Below are 17,743 nucleotides of genomic sequence, written 5' to 3' on the forward strand. Positions count from 1 at the left end.
AGAGAGAGAGAGAGAGATGGGGACACACTGAAATGCAGCCATGGATGGATGAGTGAGTGGTTGGGGATCTATGGTGGAATGGATGGACGGATGACGGACGGACAGACTACATTAACGGTTTTGTGGGTGGGTGGGTGGGTGGGTTGGTATGCGGGTGGGTGGATAGATGGATGGATGGATGGATGGATGGATGGAAGGATGGAAGGATGGGCGGACAGACAGATACCGGATTTAACCTACCGGAGTTGGAGACACCTTCCAGAGTTATTTGGTTCTCCCTCTGCCCATTGTTGTGTCGTTGGAAGTGGTCGATTGTCGTGGGTCTTCCATGTTGACCAGCCATTATTGTAGCCATTAATCCAGAAGTCAGTGCCTGCCAACCCAGCATTGACTATCTTAATAGTTGATACATAATTGAGTAAGTCGTCATTCAGTACTTTAACGAGGACTTTACCTTGACGTAGGCAAGAATCAACTGCCTCTTGCCAGGTAAGTTCGTCTTCAGAAATGTCAAGACCAAATTCATCTTTTGAGAAATAAAAGAATAGCAAGCTTGTGAAAGGTTTACTAATGATTATAGGCACACTGAACAGCTATTCATCTCTGTCTGTCTGTTTGTCTGTCTGCATGCTCGTCTGTCGGTCTGTCTGTCCGTGTGTGTGTCTCCCTCCCTCTCTCTCTCTCCATACATACACATTAATATATCCACATTAATTGACTATATGTGTAAAACGCACAGGGAGAATGAAGCATTTAATTTATGGGGAGATCAGCACGATTTCTTATACTTTTATGGTCAATGAAAAATAATATTTATTGCATTTTATTCCCAATGCTTGTCAATAATTGTCAAAGAGTACATATAAGATCTCAATTGTTCCACTTAACACATCTATTCCTTCTGTAAACAGTTTCGCCAGCTACCTTATTGTGAGAAGGTAACTATTAAAGCTAGACGGTGAATGTTTACTAAATGGAGAAATGTGTTGCACAGCAATTAACATCGTATGTATGTGTACACTTTGAGAAGAAGCCAATAGCACCTAAAGCAAGCATTAGGAATAAAAGGCACTCAACATTTATTGAACATAAAAGCAATAATCAATTCCGCAAATCTCCGCATATATGCCTCCTGCTCCCTGTGGTAAAAACCCCCTCCACATACCGTTTTCTTCTGCCTGGCGTTTTTGAATAGATGAACTAACTGGAAAGGGATTTAAAAAATTAGCATTTATAAAATCTATAAGAGATAGAATAGTCCCTCTTCCGGCACCTGCGTCAGCATCTTCTTCGGATTCTTCTGAATCACCCAGTATAAAGTGTGAAGGTAAAATATCCGGCATTCCTACTGTTATCAATTGGGGCGTAAGAGGACACCAGCCAAAGAAAGCTTCGTTGGAAGTACTAGTAAACGACAAAGATGAACAAGTGAAGCCAGCAAAATCAGCAAAAATGGTTGTTGTCGCTGAAAGACAATAGAAACAGACAACCGTGTTATTAATTATTATCATATATGGTTTATTTATACTATACATAGCAGCCTACTGTCAAAATTGTGATAATTGTACAGTTATTTATTTTACATCAATTTAAGAAGGGAAATCGTGAATTGATACATTAAAATATTAATAAAACTAGGGTACAGCAAAATGACTAGTGTAACGCAAGACGATGGTTTAAAATGCTTTACAGAAAGACTATTTGTGGTAAAATTTAAAAGCCAATTTATACTTCGCTAGGATCCTCATTCCATACTTTGATCATTGCACTTGTTAGCGTAATTTTTAGTGCGCACCCTTCTACATCTTATCATCTGACATGGCAAATATGCAACTAATTTATGTATGTCTAAAACAAATACACGTATTTTTAACTGGGATAATGGTAGCTCACGCAAAGCAATGTCGGTTATAATTTTGTCATATCATCCGATCAAAAGATCGAACCAGTGCTCAGTAAGATTTGTGTTGAACCAGACGATAAAATTTAACGATGTTAATGAATTTTTTTGTTGAGTCGAATGGCGCTAAATGCTTCAAGTCAGCTTCCATTGTGGTATGTTCAAGTATTCACCCAACAAACTCACGTTCGCTATTAACTACATGCAAGTCCACGCGCTGCAAACGACGATTTGCTATTAAAATCTTCACAAAGTAACATTTTCTTGACATGGACTTTCCACATACTTGGTAAAAGAAGTCTTGTGTTACAGTGTTCGTTCCCACCAAGCGTCCCCTTCTTAGCACATATCGTATCAGGGCACCAATTACATTCAAATGAAGTGACTACACTCTCCATTTTGATTTCAACCTTCGGAAAGAAAACAACACATACAGAAAGTTGAATAACCTTATTATAATAATGACAACTAATTTCTCCATTAAAAACACGACATGCTGCAGTTTGTAAAAATGTCTGATAATTTGTGTATCAAGGCATACAAAAAAACATATATAGTTCTATGGCAAGGAGATAATTTGCATAATATACAGAAAGTTGCATGTTAAGTGGCTCATTTGCATAATATTACCTGTGTAAGAGTAATTTCAATTCCAATCTGTCCAGTAATTTTCAAAGCTGTGACAAATCCAACGTTTCTTTTTGATACAATAAACGACTGGGTGCCTTCAGTAACAAAGAGATTGATAGCTGGGGTAACGTTGGAAGTTCCAATGATAATCAGGGAAATGTATAGTCCACTGGTAGCTCCTTTTATGTCAGCAACATTCAGGGTAATTGTATATTTTTTGTATGCTAAAAAGGCAAAGGAGAAAAAACATAGAAATAGTATGAATACGGGAACACCACGAACATCTCTACCGACATGTAAACCGAATCCGACGTGTACAGTTTACATCATTCTTTTGACATAAACGTGTACATAGCAAATAAATATACCACACTAATATTAAAAACATATTCAACGAAATCATTATTTTACACATATCCGACTTAACCTTTCTAAAGTGATGAAATGGCTAGACTATAGAATTCGTTGAATTTCTCAATCAGCTGTACAAACTGCTAGACAAAACTTAGTTCTCGCAATACAAAATAATGTCGGGGGAAAAATAATAAAATCGCGAAAATTGTGTGAAGTCTGGCAAGAAATAGTGGATGCCAAAATTGACATCAACTTAAAAAGACAATATAAAACCGTTCTTCCAATCTGTAATTGCTGTATATCTGATGAGAAGAAACTAATAACACAGAGACCATATGGAAAACAACGGAAAACATAACTACCTGAACTAGACACTCAAATATGAAAAACAAATCTCAGAACATACAATTTTTTGTTAGACCTTGCAGTAGAGAGTTTGGAGTACATCCCACAGGCTTTATCACTAAGATTTTGTTGTTAAAATGTGTTCATGGTTACACCTGAAAGTCGATATTGTAAGCAGCATTGACAGAAAACAGAAAGTAATTCCAAAAATACATACTGGGTTCATCTATCATGTAGGGACAGGTAAAATATGGTTTCACATCCCACAGTGATTTTATTATTATCTGCGACCATATTGTCGGCTTTTTTCTACCTCTAAAATCTTGTAGTTCTAGCTTGGCCTTCATTAAACAAGTTACGTGGATATTATTGTTACATGTAAAGAATCTTTACTTGAATCTCTAATAACCAGATTGTTATCAAGGTCCACGTCCTGCCACTGTTCTCTAGGGTTTCTTGGGTCGTCTGCCGGCCAACATCCCCATGACAGGGTGTACTCATCGTCTGGAATGGTCTGGGACAAGTATTTGGTCCAGGTATCCGCATTCTCTATCCTCACTGCTTTGTCCATCTGACTGAATAATGTGCACACTCTTCTATCTGTTTCGTTTGCGAACACGTTGTATCCATTTGTCGAATAAGTAAACGCTTCACATTCTGAGCTGCAAGAGATACAAAGTTTGAGACAAGTGATAAATATATTGTACTTCATGAATGGAATAGGAGGGAAATGGTTCAAAGGGTATTGAAAGAAACAAAAAACTTGTATTATTGTCTGTCGTGACAAGACCCCTTAGGACACTCGTATTTTCCATGGCTGAATGAAGAAATATTGTGGAATAATTGTAGAACATATTGTAATGTGGTTTCTTTGTTGTACTGTATTGTATTGCATTGTATTCAGCTATTACTTTGTAGTATTGTGCAGCATAGTGTAGTGCAGTACAATGCAGTGTAGATGAGTACAGTGCAGTGTAGTGTATAGCAGTACATTGTAGTGCAGTGCAGCGCAGTGCAATGCAATACAATGCATTGCAGTGTGGCGCGGTGCAGTGAAGTGTAGTGCAGTGCAATGTAGTGCAGTGTTGATTTCACTAGTGTAGTGTAGTGTAGTGTAGTGTAGTGTAGTGTAGTGTAGTGTAGTGTAGTGTAGAGTAGAGTAGAGTAGTGTAGTGTAGAAAGTTTCAAAGCAAAGGAATGCTTCCTGGTTTAATGCTGTTCGCAATGAACTCAGAGAAGCAAAGCAACAACGCCGTCGAGCAGAAAGGCAGTGGCTGAAAACTGGACTTGAAATTCATAAACAGATATACAACCATGCAAAGAGAACTGTGACAAACTTAGTTCATTCAGCAAAGACCAATTATTACTCTAAACAAATTAGTGAAAGCAGATCAGCAAAGCAACTGTTCAGTATCACAAATCGGTTGCTTGGGAGTAAGAAAGCTTCTCCCACCCCAACAATATTTCCAGCAATTGAACAACCTGAGCGTTTTGTTGACTTCTTCAATGATAAAGTTAAAGCTATACGATCTAATCTTGACACCCAAAATGCCCATCAACCTATGTGTACTGAACATTGCTTTCAGGGTCAACCTCTCGGTTGTTTCAAACCTGTTGATGCAGAAGTTGTGAAGAAGGTCATCTTGGGTTCTGTTGCTAAGACATGTGATCTTGATCCTATGCCAACTAACCTGTTAATTGAATGCTTAGATGTCCTGTTACCACACATTACATTAGTTATCAATCATTCTCTTTCATCTGGTACATTTCCAGCTATCTTCAAAACTGCTCTTGTAAAACCATTGTTGAAGAAACCATCTCTTGATCATAACGATTTGAAAAACTATCGTCCTGTTTCTAACCTTCCATTTCTCTCTAAAGTAATTGAACGAATAGTTCTCTTACAGTTAAATGAGCACCTCCTTTCTAATAATCTCCTTAATCCTCTCCAATCTGCTTACAGGCCTTACCACAGCACTGAAACCGCTCTTCTCAAAATCATAAACGATCTTTTAACTGCCATTGACAACGGTAAAATCACTCTTCTTACTCTCTTAGACCTGTCTGCTGCATTTGACACCATTGATCATAATATTCTCCTTAAACGACTTCAACACACTTTTGGTATCACAGAATCTGCCCTATCCTAGTTTAACTATTATCTTTCTGAAAGAACTCTAATAGTCACGATAAATGGTTTCCAGTCAAATGCATCACCCCTCTCCTTTGGTGTTCCCCAAGGCTCAGTCCTTGGTCCTGTCTTATTCGTTCTTTACACCGAGCCTCTTTTCAATCTTGTCAAGAAGCACTTAATTCATCATCATGCTTTTGCTTTGATGATAACCAACTTTATAAAGACACTAATCCGCATAACATAAACCAAACTATTGAAGATATGCAAAACTGCATTACTGACGTCAAAATGTGGATGACTGCAAATAAGCTTCAATTAAATGACTGTAAGACAGAAGTCATACTAATCTCATCTCCTAGACTTTCCACTAAACTTGCTCTTCCCCCTTCCATGCATGTCGGAAACTCAGACATACTTTTACAAGTGTAAAAAATCTTGGAGTCACACTTGATTGCAATCTCAATATGGCCGAGCATGTGCAACGCACATGCAAGGCCGCCTACATTCAACTGAGACAAATCAGCTCTATTCGTCACTTTCTCACTTCTAGTGCCACTCAAACACTTGTCTCCACACTCATCCTGTCTCGCTTAGACTATTGTAATGCTCTTCTCTCTGGTTGTCCTAAACACCTCACTGACAGACTACAGCATGTACAAAATGCTGCAGCTCGGCTTGTCTTCAAAGCTAAAAAGTTCGATCATGTACAACCTCTTCTTAGAAATCTTCATTGGCTGCCTATCACTTCACGTATTCAATACAAAATTTCATCCATTTGTTTCAAGTCAGTTGTAGGTATTGGCCCACAATATCTCACGGATCTTCTACATCAATACATTCCTCGAAGACCACTTCGCTCGTCTTCTGATTCTCGTCTTCTCTGTGTTCCAAGGGTGTCAACCAAAACATTTGGTGAAAGATCCTTCTCTTACATTGGCCCTACTTCATGGAACCACCTCCCTTTTGATCTCCGCCATTCCAAATCTTTGTCAACCTTCAGACATTCTCTCAAAACTCACCTCTTCAACTGCCAATAACTGTTTTTTATTTAATACACATTACCTTGAATTCACATTTCCATTAACTATTTCTGTATCCACTCTTCCTCTGAGCTTCGAGCTCTTCGGAGATGAGGCGCATTACAAATCATCTAATTATTATTAGTATTATTATAGTGTAGTGCAGTGCAGTGTAGTGTAGTGTAGTCTAGTCTAGTCTAGTGTAGTCTAGTGTAGTCTAGTGTAGTGTAGTGTAGTCTATCCCGTCGAATCTTATCACATTGCATTATGTATGATGAAAGTGAGCTTTCTTCATGTAATTTACGTTTATCACTATCCTACAATGCACTCAGTAGCTTATTTACCTACGTATGCATTCTTCGTAACATACATCAACATCCATGTTGTATACATTTTCTACCAACAGTTTCTCTTTCATTCCAACTGCATGTGCGCATGCTCTCGTCCAACCAACAAACGAATGGGGTGTAATGTATACCCCATTCGATCCCCTAAGAGCACAAGTACAGACTTCACCATCGGTTAATGGAACCTTCTTGTGTGTCAAACAGACGTCGTCTGGAACTAGAGTAAAAAGTCGAACATTTCATGAATACCATTCAGATAAACTGTGGATAATTTGCTCTCGGGAAAATAAATGTTTCGTTCAATGACTAAACTTTGTAGTGTCACGTATATGCCACAGTATGTGGGCCACCGTAACTTTATACATCATTCTATGACTTCAATCGAAATTTAAAATTCATTTGGGTGTTTTCCTCAATTTTAATAGTATAATTTGACTTTACTCACAGTTGTGTTTATGGGTATACAAGTGGTAGTATTCTGGATCTCGTAATTCATACATTATTTCTTTTAATCTCAAGTGTGGTCACTCGTCAGTATCACGTGACATTGAGATACATCACGATGACTAGTCTGACATCCAACACAGAAACCACGTGACGTACGAGTTGTAGATTTCGGAATCGAAGGTAAAATGTTCTCGAGTTGAGGTGGGTCGTACTCATTGTCACACTTTTTGTCAAAGTATTTGTCGCTATTTGTCACAATGTTTGACACTATTTGTCACTGCTTGTCACTTTTGTCACACTATTCTGTCACATGATGTCACGCGTTTTGTCACATTATTTGTCACAAGTTCCTCACTAGTTGTAACACTATTGGCCACAATATTTGCCAAACTATCTGTCACACTATCTGTCACACTATTTGTCACGGTGTTGAAACACGGTAAGACTGTACATACCACAATCCCCTGTATCAGACAGCCGTTGTCCATGAATGCAGGCTGTTAGGGATAAAATAATGGAAAAGGTGAATGACGGGTTTACAATAAGTTTTCGCCCAAAGTGAAAAAAAATTCGTACGGTAAGCTTAAATCTTGCTTGAATCTCAAAATGAAATGTATTATTTGAAATATTTCATGTAGTTGATCAAGAAGTGCATTCTCAACTGCAAGGATCATACAGTCACGCTGCATCCGGGGTATAGGCTTTTCTTTTGACTGATGCTTCATAGGTCTGGATAAGAACTCATAATATCCCCAGCGAATATTGGACTATCTACTGATTTTATTTTGTAATTTCTGTCTCAATTATAAAAAAAAAAAATATTGCTACATATTCTAAAAATATCTAATGAGTTAAATATGTGATGGTGGTCACCTACTTCGATGGCAGCTGTCTGTAGGCTGACCAATGTCACATTCATCCCATGGAACATCCGGGTCAGTTGTATAACACCAAGCAGTTTTGCGACTATTTGGATTACGACAAAAGTTATGGTACCCTAACCCGTAGCCTGGTCTTTCCTCTGGTGTAAGCCCGTCTTTTTGTGCGTCATTGCCGGTCCAGTTTTGACACTCTTTCATACGTTTTGTGCTTGCCTTGGTTCCACGATAGTCACTGCCATCATCTTTGCTATAACATTCCAACATAACTAGAAAAAAAAATGCGTAACTTTTTTAGTATATACAAACCAAGATGGCGGGATGATGGAGTTTCGTACGGTCTTTTTGGAAAATGAAGACTTGGGTATTACTCATTACTCTTACCGTTTCATGAGAAATAATAAAGAATTGTCATCGATGCACTAAAGTACTCGTGCTTCGCACTCGCTGGGCGACTCTTCTGATCACCCTCTGCTAGTGGTGAACTTAGCAACAGCGCCAGCAACTGTGGACCCCTGTGTGTCTATACGCTCTCCCTTCAAGAAATCAGATTAAGAAGGCAAGACTAATCAAATATTGGAGTCGCGTCTTCTTACCTTGCACTATTAATAGACTTTGCAATGGATAATGATGATCCACTTACTTGCTCTACTCGGCAATATTGCGGCTTTCTCGGCTGACCATTTTCCTATTCCCAACCTATTTCTTGCTGCGATTCTAAACCGATAGAGGGAGCCATTTGTCATATCGTCTACGCTGATGATGTTGTCGTCGAACTTGGCATCAGCATATGTAAACCAAGGGTCAATACCACCCGTTTCATCGCCAAGCTCCTGGTAGTATTGGATGACATAACCAATAATGTCTTGGCCGACGTCAGTGTCTTCGTCTTCCAAGTCGAGCGGTGGACTCCATCGAATCGAAATAGAGTTGCCCTGGATAGCGTAGATGGTCAATTTTGATGGTTCGTCAGGAGTGCCTTCGAACATACAAAAAGTTAACTTAATATCTTACAGACTGATGCGCCGTCCGAAACGACATTTAGTTGGAATTGTGTAGCTTGACCAGCCAGCTTGTATAGACGAACAGGCACAAGGTTTCGTGGTCATATGACTAAAGCCGGAAGCATGCATTAGGTTGGCTAGTTTCTTGCTGCGATTCTAAACGGATAGAGGGGGCCATTTGCTAGTTTTATTTTAGCTCATTTGTATAACATTACGTATATTACAAAACAAAATGTAAAAAGAGAAGAAAAATCAAATATTTCATAGAAAAATTTAACTATTGTAAGCCATACATTGTATCTTTATCCCAAGATCTGACTTCAGTCGAAGGGTATCGTATGTAGCAACATGCAAGGTATATGATGTTCAGTATTATATATACTTCGGGTAATTGTATCAATTGTAAAGGCCAGGATTTCAATCCCAGTTTTTCGTATTAATCCTATGTTATCACTGAAGCCATAACGTTTACAACATTCTTTTATTCTGCACCAACTTTTTTCTATAGCTTTGTCAGACAACGGTTTTTACATCTAATTTGTTACACTAATATCTGAACTGGGCCTTTGAATTAAGTGGGCATATGGACGAGAATTGGGTATTCATATTTTGTGGGCCTTTAATTGATAAAGCGTACGTGTGCAACTCTAATATAATGTTTTCATTCTGTATAAAACAATGTGATACAACATATACTCGGTCCTTTTTTTGTAACTCATTAATTAAAATTGCAAACAGTACTAGTATAGTTAAAGCAAAACCTTGTATTTTAAGTTATTTTAAAATTGAAAATCCAAAATAAATACCCGTCTGTCATCTGTACGGCCAGTACTTTAATAATGCGAAAATCAGCAATACTTACCAGGGACTTTTATAGGACCTGTGGCTATACCAGTTGTAGTGCCTGCCCGATTGAAGTAATTCACTCGGAATTTATACCTCGACACTTCATCGCCGTTGTAACTGCAGGGGTAATCATAGTACGTCTCGTTGGCTTGGATGTCAGTGGCGGTTTGGGTCCATTCTGTGTACGAGGGCGCCCCCGCTCGGGAAACTTTGTACTCGATCTGATACCCAGTAATTGGGTCGGATGGCTGCAAAAGATGTTTCCACGAAAGCAGGATGTAGTCTGGCAGTAGACTGATCTTTGGAGGAGGAAGATTTTCATAAAGTTGGTCTTCGATATAAGATCGTTCTGTAGATGATCAAAGAAAAACAGTTTAATTCAGTGATGTTTTTTCATCTAACATTCTTCATCAATGTAGTATTTATGTAAACAACTGTAATATTACACTAGTCTCGGTTACCCAGACTTCGCCGCTGGGGGGCTTAGCCTACGAGACCTCCCCAAGCGTCTAGGTGGTCTCATAGAAGAGCCCCCTGGGTAACCGAGACTAATATTACAGTCGATTTCGCCTAACCTAGCCGAAACTCGTAGTGTGCGTCACACGTGTGTTTTTATCTTGGTTCGTGCAGTGTTGGTAGATAATGAGAAAATTTCAGATATGCCGACTCATTTACATATGAAAACAAAATACAAGTAATTGTAAGTCATTGCCATTGTAGATTATATGTCTGAAGTGTTTGTCCTTATCTACAAATATTGTTTGAACCAAGATAAAAAATACATTTCTGACACATTCTATTTCGGCGAGGTTAGGTGAAATTGGCTTTAAAGCAAAAAAACACCAACGCAGAAGGGAGATAAGCGGGAATGATGCATGATGTGTACGACACTTTGAGCTCATTGCCTTCTGGTGACGACTGAACATAAAGCCCAAATGCCACTCGAATAATTTTCAAAGATACACTCACCGATCAATTCACAACGTCCGCCGGACATGAAATCGTCGTCACTATTACAGTGACATTCACCGTCGCCATGGATACCATCATCACATGGTTGCAGGCCACAATTGCATTCTAAAACATGTGAGAAAGATTATGGATTGGGTAGCTGTAAATATATTTGAAACTGTAAAAAGAAGTATAATCTTCGCGGAAGACACAATAATGGGTGAACTTGAATGTGTAAATGGCTGTAAAGTATATTACCCTGGCAACCTCTATATGTTCGTACGTGTGTAAAATTTCAAACTACATGTATACACATTATTGAACGCTAGAATACTTGAAAATTGTTTTCAATACCCTTCAAGAGATTAAAGCATACACAAACACATTCTCTGGTAGTCACCAGCCTCATGATAATTTAATATAGTTTTAAGAAATCATTGCGGCAAAGCCGCAAGAAATTTTGCAAATGTACTTGGTAAACGACAGCTACTGAAGTTAGATTTGGTTCAAATCATGAGTAAAACATTACATGACCCCTATCAGACCATCAGAACAGACCCCCCCCCCTCTCGCACCCCAATTGTTTTGTGGCCCCAAAAATCTCCTCAGCCTCCCCCGCCGTAAATACAGCTTCTAAATATGCAGCTTGTATCTCTTTAACCATATATTCGAAAGTTATCATTCAAAATCAAAACATGCAATCTTCATTATCAGTTTGTAACTATGTAACACTTTTTCTCAAATGAAAGGCAACTTCGTCTGGAAAATGGTTTCATATCACGTGTCTTTGCCATGCGTAATTTACGTACGATATATTCCATAAATTAGACATTATAGTAATCACTACACTAAAACAGTGATTTACGTCGCCCGCGATTACTATTAGAGCGCCCTCAACGATATATATATCAGGTTTGTAACCTCAGAATCTCGAACTGGGTGTGCTGTATTCGTGGTATTCATTTCATATCTCAAAATCTTATATCCTAGCTAATCAGAGCATGTGTCAAATATCAGTTTTAAGGAGGGCAAGTACCCCTTTCCATACGAAGACGCCTACGTTCTGTCAGCTAGGGAAGTTTTTGGCGTAAAAGTATTAACTGACAATCTATCAAAAGATTGATTTCATACATTATAATTACATAAACATTTTATGGAATGAGGTCCAAGTTAAAAAAAAAAACACAAGCATAAATATTAGTGGCTCGTCGACGAATGTTGGTCCACTTTTGTTTAAAGGGACAGTCGATAACTTTGTAGTCTTTGGTGGTTATTTTTCTTTAAATGGGGGGGGGGGGGCAGTCTGGAACGTATGGTCTTTAAATTAGCGGGCAATTCCTCAGTTTAAAGAGACACGTACAGTCAATAACTTTGTGGATTTTGGTAGTGAACTTCGTGGTCTTTGGTGGTTGCTTTAGTTTAAAGGGACACGGTCTGTAACTTTATGATCTTTGGTGGTTGCTTTTTTCTTTAAAGGGACACAGTCTGTAACTTTATGGTCTTTGGTGGTTGCTTTAGTTTAAAGGGACACAGTCTGTAACTTTATGATCTTTGGTGGCTGTTTTTTTCTTTAAAGAGACACAGTCTGTAACTTTATGGTCTTTGGTGGTTGCTTTAATTTAAAGGGACACAGTCTGTAACTTTATGATCTTTGGTGGTTGCTTTTTTCTTTAAAAGGACACAGTCTGTAACTTTATGGTCTTTGGTGGTTGCTTTAGTTTAAAGGGACACAGTCTGTAACTTTATGGTCATAGACAAAGTATAGTGCATGACAAAATCACTCTGGTATTTGCATATAACCTCACGTAAGTTCACGTAAACATTTGATCTCAATGAGCAACGTGAATGATTTCAGAGCTACGATTTACTCAGACGCTTAATTCTTGCGGAGGAATCATTTCCGCATCGAAACAATGCATAAATCATTAAATATCTTCTCCTGTATTATGATATTATTTTAAAAATCGAGTTTCTCATCAAGTCGTTAAAAAGTTAAGTGATAGTCGAAACAAGGCGTTAGATTACTGTTTCACAATATTATGAAAGCGATCTAGATTTGTATGAATATGATAACGAATCCTACCACTATGTGTCAAGTACGTATCACTGACTGCAGATCAGTTTTCTAAAGTAAGGCTTTTATAGTACTCTTATTCCGGTTGCAAACATTCTGGGTGTTTGTAAGTTCGAAATGGGCAGACTTTTAGGATTTTAGAAACATTGCAAGGGTAGCAGTAAAGATTTCTATAAAGTCGAAAATGTATCATTTTTTATAAAGACTTCCAGACACATGAAAATAAGTTGTTAAATACAAACCATGGCCTATTCATTCTTCGCAGAAACCTAAGTTTGTTTTCGCAAAACGCTGTGTCCTTCAGTTAAAGATAAAGACATCCAACCCTAAGCTTAGCCTTATTCGCGTTCCAATTCAAAATTTATATATTCTGTTAACCTTTTTGTTATATATCCCATGATTGTTTGCGCTTATGTAGTATTTAAAACTTTGGAAGACAAGTACTATTCATCTACGTTAAACCCTTATAGTGGTAGTATGGTCTTTTATACTGTACATCCAAGGCCATCGGCCCAAAATACAATTGTAGTTGCTTGATCTTTGAAGAGAGTATTAGCTACGAAAAAATTTAGTGGAAATGTTACAAATGAAATTATGATAAATTTACATAAATCTCTCTACTTAATTTCATAGCATGAAATGTAAATACAGCAAGGAGTTGAAGAATATGTACATTATCTGATGAAAGTAAATTGATGAATTTATCAGTAGTTGGAGGTTCAAAGTAAAAACTTGGCAAATACTTAGTTCTCACAACACAAACTAACAGAAAATGATATTCATCCTCTACCTCATTTGAATCACATAGCTGGCATAACCTCATATATCTTTCAATACCATGTTTTCTATCTGTTTCTACTCGCAAATAGTGCGAAGAGCAACGAAGTCTTGCAAGCATTTGCATATGAAGGGTGGTTGTAACTGAAAATACATATCTTGCAGGATCCAGAGTAAACTTAAATCTGCGATACCAATTTAACTTTTCAAAAGTACAAACATCACTATACCATTCAGAAAACAAAAATCTCTTGAATCTTTCGGTAAAGGTATCAACAAAATCATTTACATTGTTTACTGCTTGGTAATTCCAAATATCCTGTAAATTACACACAAATAAAAGATTGTTTACATCACGAACCCATGTTTTCCTAGATCTAACTCCAGATTCTTCTATTTTATATAACATATTATAACATTTCCTGGGGTATCTATATGTTGACATATTAATAATTTTTGCCCAGTACTTTACACACCGTTTTGCAGTATAAAGAAATATTGGGTAGCGGCCACACTCTCCAAGAACTGACACGTTTGGTGCGTTTTCGGAGACGCCTAAAAATGATCTACATGCCAAGACTTTTATACGTTTCAAACCCCAAAGTACCCAAAAACCCATAAGTAAGTATAGGTAAAATCATAGCATCGAAGATTTTAAAAAATGCTTCAAACGATAGCCCAACGAATACACAATAGAATTTTCCACGCTTCCTAGAAATGTATTTTTTACGTTAAACCCTCTTAGGTTTATAAGAATGCTGTATTAAAACTTGTTAGTGTTTATGTGACCTTAAGTATGCAAAAATTTCCAAAACTTACCGAATTCGCACATACGGCCATATCGGTTCGGAGGACACGCTGCGCACGGCTGATGTTCGTTGTTGGTACATGTTAAACAGTCGTCGAACAGCGAACAGCCATACTGCCGTACCTTGTTACTACTATCCAAGGTACGGACAGTTCGATCTGCACAAAGACAAGTTATAGGTCCATAGGCTGAACCATATCCGGCATTTACAATTTTAAAGTTCTGCAGCTGGACAAGAACGCAAAAGCCGCAGATGAGTAGCGTCCAACCTCCGAGGGTCTCCATCTTCTCCCGTTCACGTTCTCAATCTGAGGCAAAACTGCGACAACTTGACTCAACCTGCATGAAACAACTTCTCTCATCAAGGCGGGACTATATGTGTACTGTACAAACTTTAAAAAAGAGAAGTGACCACAAAGTCGGTCAACCGATCTCAATGATGGAAGGCAAGTTTCGACTCGGCGATGATTTACGAGTTGGTTTATGGAAGTATGTATAAAAAAAACGATTAAAAACGAGATCCATTTCAACAGACAAGTTAATATCATATCATTGAAAAAATCAACAGCCCTAAACGTTCTATACAGAATTCAAGTTCGTGACCTCTAAACTTAGAGTTGATGACAAATGGCGAAGATGAAATTATAGATATGCAATATAGACGTGTGGAAGATTAGACAAATAATCAGACAGATTTTTAATTCGAGGGTATACAAATAATTAAGGGTTGTTATGTGATGACAAAATAAAGTAAAGCAAATCTAAATAAAAGTTATACTTTTTTCAACAAACTATCACAAGTGAAGGTAACATCTATATTGTTGTTGAGGACGAGTGTCATTTTATATTGTTTTGCCCCTTTTAATTTAACGACCATAGACTAGATTTCATTCCTCAAAGATTTAGAAATAACCTCACGAAAGAAAAATATTTTTAACACTTTATTGAGTTACAAGACTTCTTTGTTGTTCAACTTCTGACTGCAATAAAAATTTTGTTAAATGCAAAAAAAACCACAGGCTTGGTCTATGTTCTTTCACCTTAACTTTTCACGTTGATTTTTCTAGTAAGACGCCAAATTCGATAAAATGGTTTTATAAATTCAAACAAAGCACCTAATCCTCATCCGATTTGTAGAAGTTATCTATACCCATCAATTAAATGTCAAGTACATTTCGTGGGTTATATTTAAAATATGTTCAGTTTGAGTAAAAAAAATGTCTTTACACCAGTTGGGATACATTTTCGTACGCCAGAGCGTACTTTGGTTCCGCTGACTCAACGCGGTGCCACGGTGTTTTCTAGCTGCGACGTAAAAGGGGCTTATGCTTTCATGTTGAGATATTGTCATCACCTATATACAGTAGACGCCAGCTCGAAGTTTATATACGAACTAGTATCACTAACCAATATTCAATATTCAGTCTTTCGACAGTTTCATCCCCTTGCCTAAGAAAAATATTAAACTCACTTCTAAAATTGAGCTACTTAACAAATAGTTTTAATCGTGGTTCTAATAGGTTGACTGACGAGAAAACTAGGCGTTGGCATAGTGTGGTCAGTTGAGTGTAAAAATAATCTTGTCACCAAATATATTAATGAACGCATATGGCCTCAGCGTTTACGATTTCTCATGACTATTTTAAAGTGGGTTAGAATTCTGTTGACGATCTTGTTTTAAGTTAATTATGATTATAACTGGCCCGATGACGTCATCTTTTACTTGACTTATACAATCACTATGACTTCATTGACTATTAAAGAGTTCATACACAAGTTCTCTTCTTTCACTTTTGATTGAGAAAAGACATGTTTCAAACAAATCACTTGTCCTTCCTCAGTGTCTAACTGGATCTGATAGAATGCGAATGATCCAAATTCTGCTGGAGGTGTTAAGTAACCAGAGGTTTGAAAAGGTTAGCTTCAATATATGTAAATTCAGGTGTGAAAGTACTTTTTCGTTTTGTACATCTAACTGTCCACCTTCTGTGATTTCTGTAAAGTAATAGTCGTTAAAATAAAGGCCAGAATGAACTGGGTTGGTTGATATAAGGTAACATCTGAATCTGGGAAGTAAACTGGCCTACCATACTTTTTCGGTCAGTTAAGCTATTCCAGGGTGATTGTGTGTTCTCTTGATACGAGACTGACTTTGGTGTCTTTGAGTGTACTCTGTACATGCAGTTGTGTGGACGTTCTTTACGTCGCTTGAACTTTGTTATACAAAGAACGACTTACGACTCAGTACTTCGTCATAACGAACACTTCCCGCCAGAGGGCGTTCGTTTGAAGAGAAAAATAATGAAGAATTTCAAATCAACTCTTTTATGGGTGTCAACTTAAGGACACGCTCTATAAATACACAGATCGTAAATACGGTATTACATTCAACAGCCAAATTTGATTGCATAGCTTCCTACTATACGAGACTTGATTTACTCGTAACTGTTGTCTTGGTTCCGTTTAATTTTCAATAGCCCTGCCTATAAACCTCGTATTTCTTTAGTTAGAGAAACTACATAACCGACACTTTGGGGTAAGAGTATCACTTGCGAATTTACTATAAATCAAAATGAAAGTATATCACATCCTGATAAAATACCAATAACTTATATCTTGGGCAAGTCTCTTGATTCCATGTCCAATATTACGAATGCTAACGTCAAAAATCTTCTCCTAATGTCCGAGTAATATATGTAAAGATCCAGTATCAAGTACACCAAAGTACGGATAAAACTTTGGCCTTTAAAATTTGCTAGAAGTAGTCTTAAGTACACTTATGTAAGCATGGAGCCAGTTTTTTGAAGTTGCTACGAAACTCTTTCGAAATACGTAAACGAGAAATAAAGATTTACCAACAATAACAATGTTTAATTTAGGCCTCGGAGGATTGTTTGGAAGAGTCAATCACTCATGGAATGAGATAATCGAAAACAAACGACAGCATACGAAGGAAATAGAGGACATAAATAAAAGGATCGTGTCGTGTTCCTACGTCAGATTTTAATCGGAGTGGTACCAGTTCAAGAGTTTGGGTTGTCACTCTACTGTGTTTTTAGTTAACATATAGAAAGTAATTCCATTTTATGTCACGAAGTTTTACGAATCGAACATAATGGTTTCCTGCCCTTAGAGCAGAGGGTGTCATTCCAATATTGTATCATGGTATATATGGTGTCGTTCATTTTATTTAAGAGAATCTCATGACGATGTTATTTGACTTTATTTT

At 37.5% G+C, this 17,743-nt stretch overlaps 1 protein-coding gene across 2 annotated transcripts in view; it reads right to left on the reverse strand.

Annotated features, from left to right (window-relative positions):
- LOC144446518 (uncharacterized) overlaps positions 1–14,880 on the reverse strand; it is a 29,321-nt gene extending 14,441 nt beyond the window's left edge. For both annotated transcript variants that reach the window (XM_078136297.1, XM_078136295.1), the window contains exons 1-12: positions 14,526–14,880; positions 10,874–10,981; positions 9,921–10,253; positions 8,698–9,033; positions 8,054–8,323; positions 7,632–7,673; positions 6,727–6,946; positions 3,623–3,891; positions 2,531–2,754; positions 2,187–2,310; positions 1,166–1,465; positions 241–526 (exon numbers count right to left, since the gene is read on the reverse strand). In XM_078136297.1, coding sequence (XP_077992423.1) covers positions 241–526; positions 1,166–1,465; positions 2,187–2,310; positions 2,531–2,754; positions 3,623–3,891; positions 6,727–6,946; positions 7,632–7,673; positions 8,054–8,323; positions 8,698–9,033; positions 9,921–10,253; positions 10,874–10,981; positions 14,526–14,799 — 2,786 coding nt within the window. In that variant the 5' untranslated portion in view covers positions 14,800–14,880. The remainder of the gene's footprint in view (positions 1–240; positions 527–1,165; positions 1,466–2,186; positions 2,311–2,530; positions 2,755–3,622; positions 3,892–6,726; positions 6,947–7,631; positions 7,674–8,053; positions 8,324–8,697; positions 9,034–9,920; positions 10,254–10,873; positions 10,982–14,525) is intronic.
- Between the last annotated feature and the right edge of the window lie 2,863 nt (positions 14,881–17,743).

The sequence above is a fragment of the Glandiceps talaboti genome, chromosome 15, assembly GCF_964340395.1.
Source record: "Glandiceps talaboti chromosome 15, keGlaTala1.1, whole genome shotgun sequence".
NCBI classification, from domain to species: Eukaryota; Metazoa; Hemichordata; class Enteropneusta; family Spengelidae; genus Glandiceps; species Glandiceps talaboti.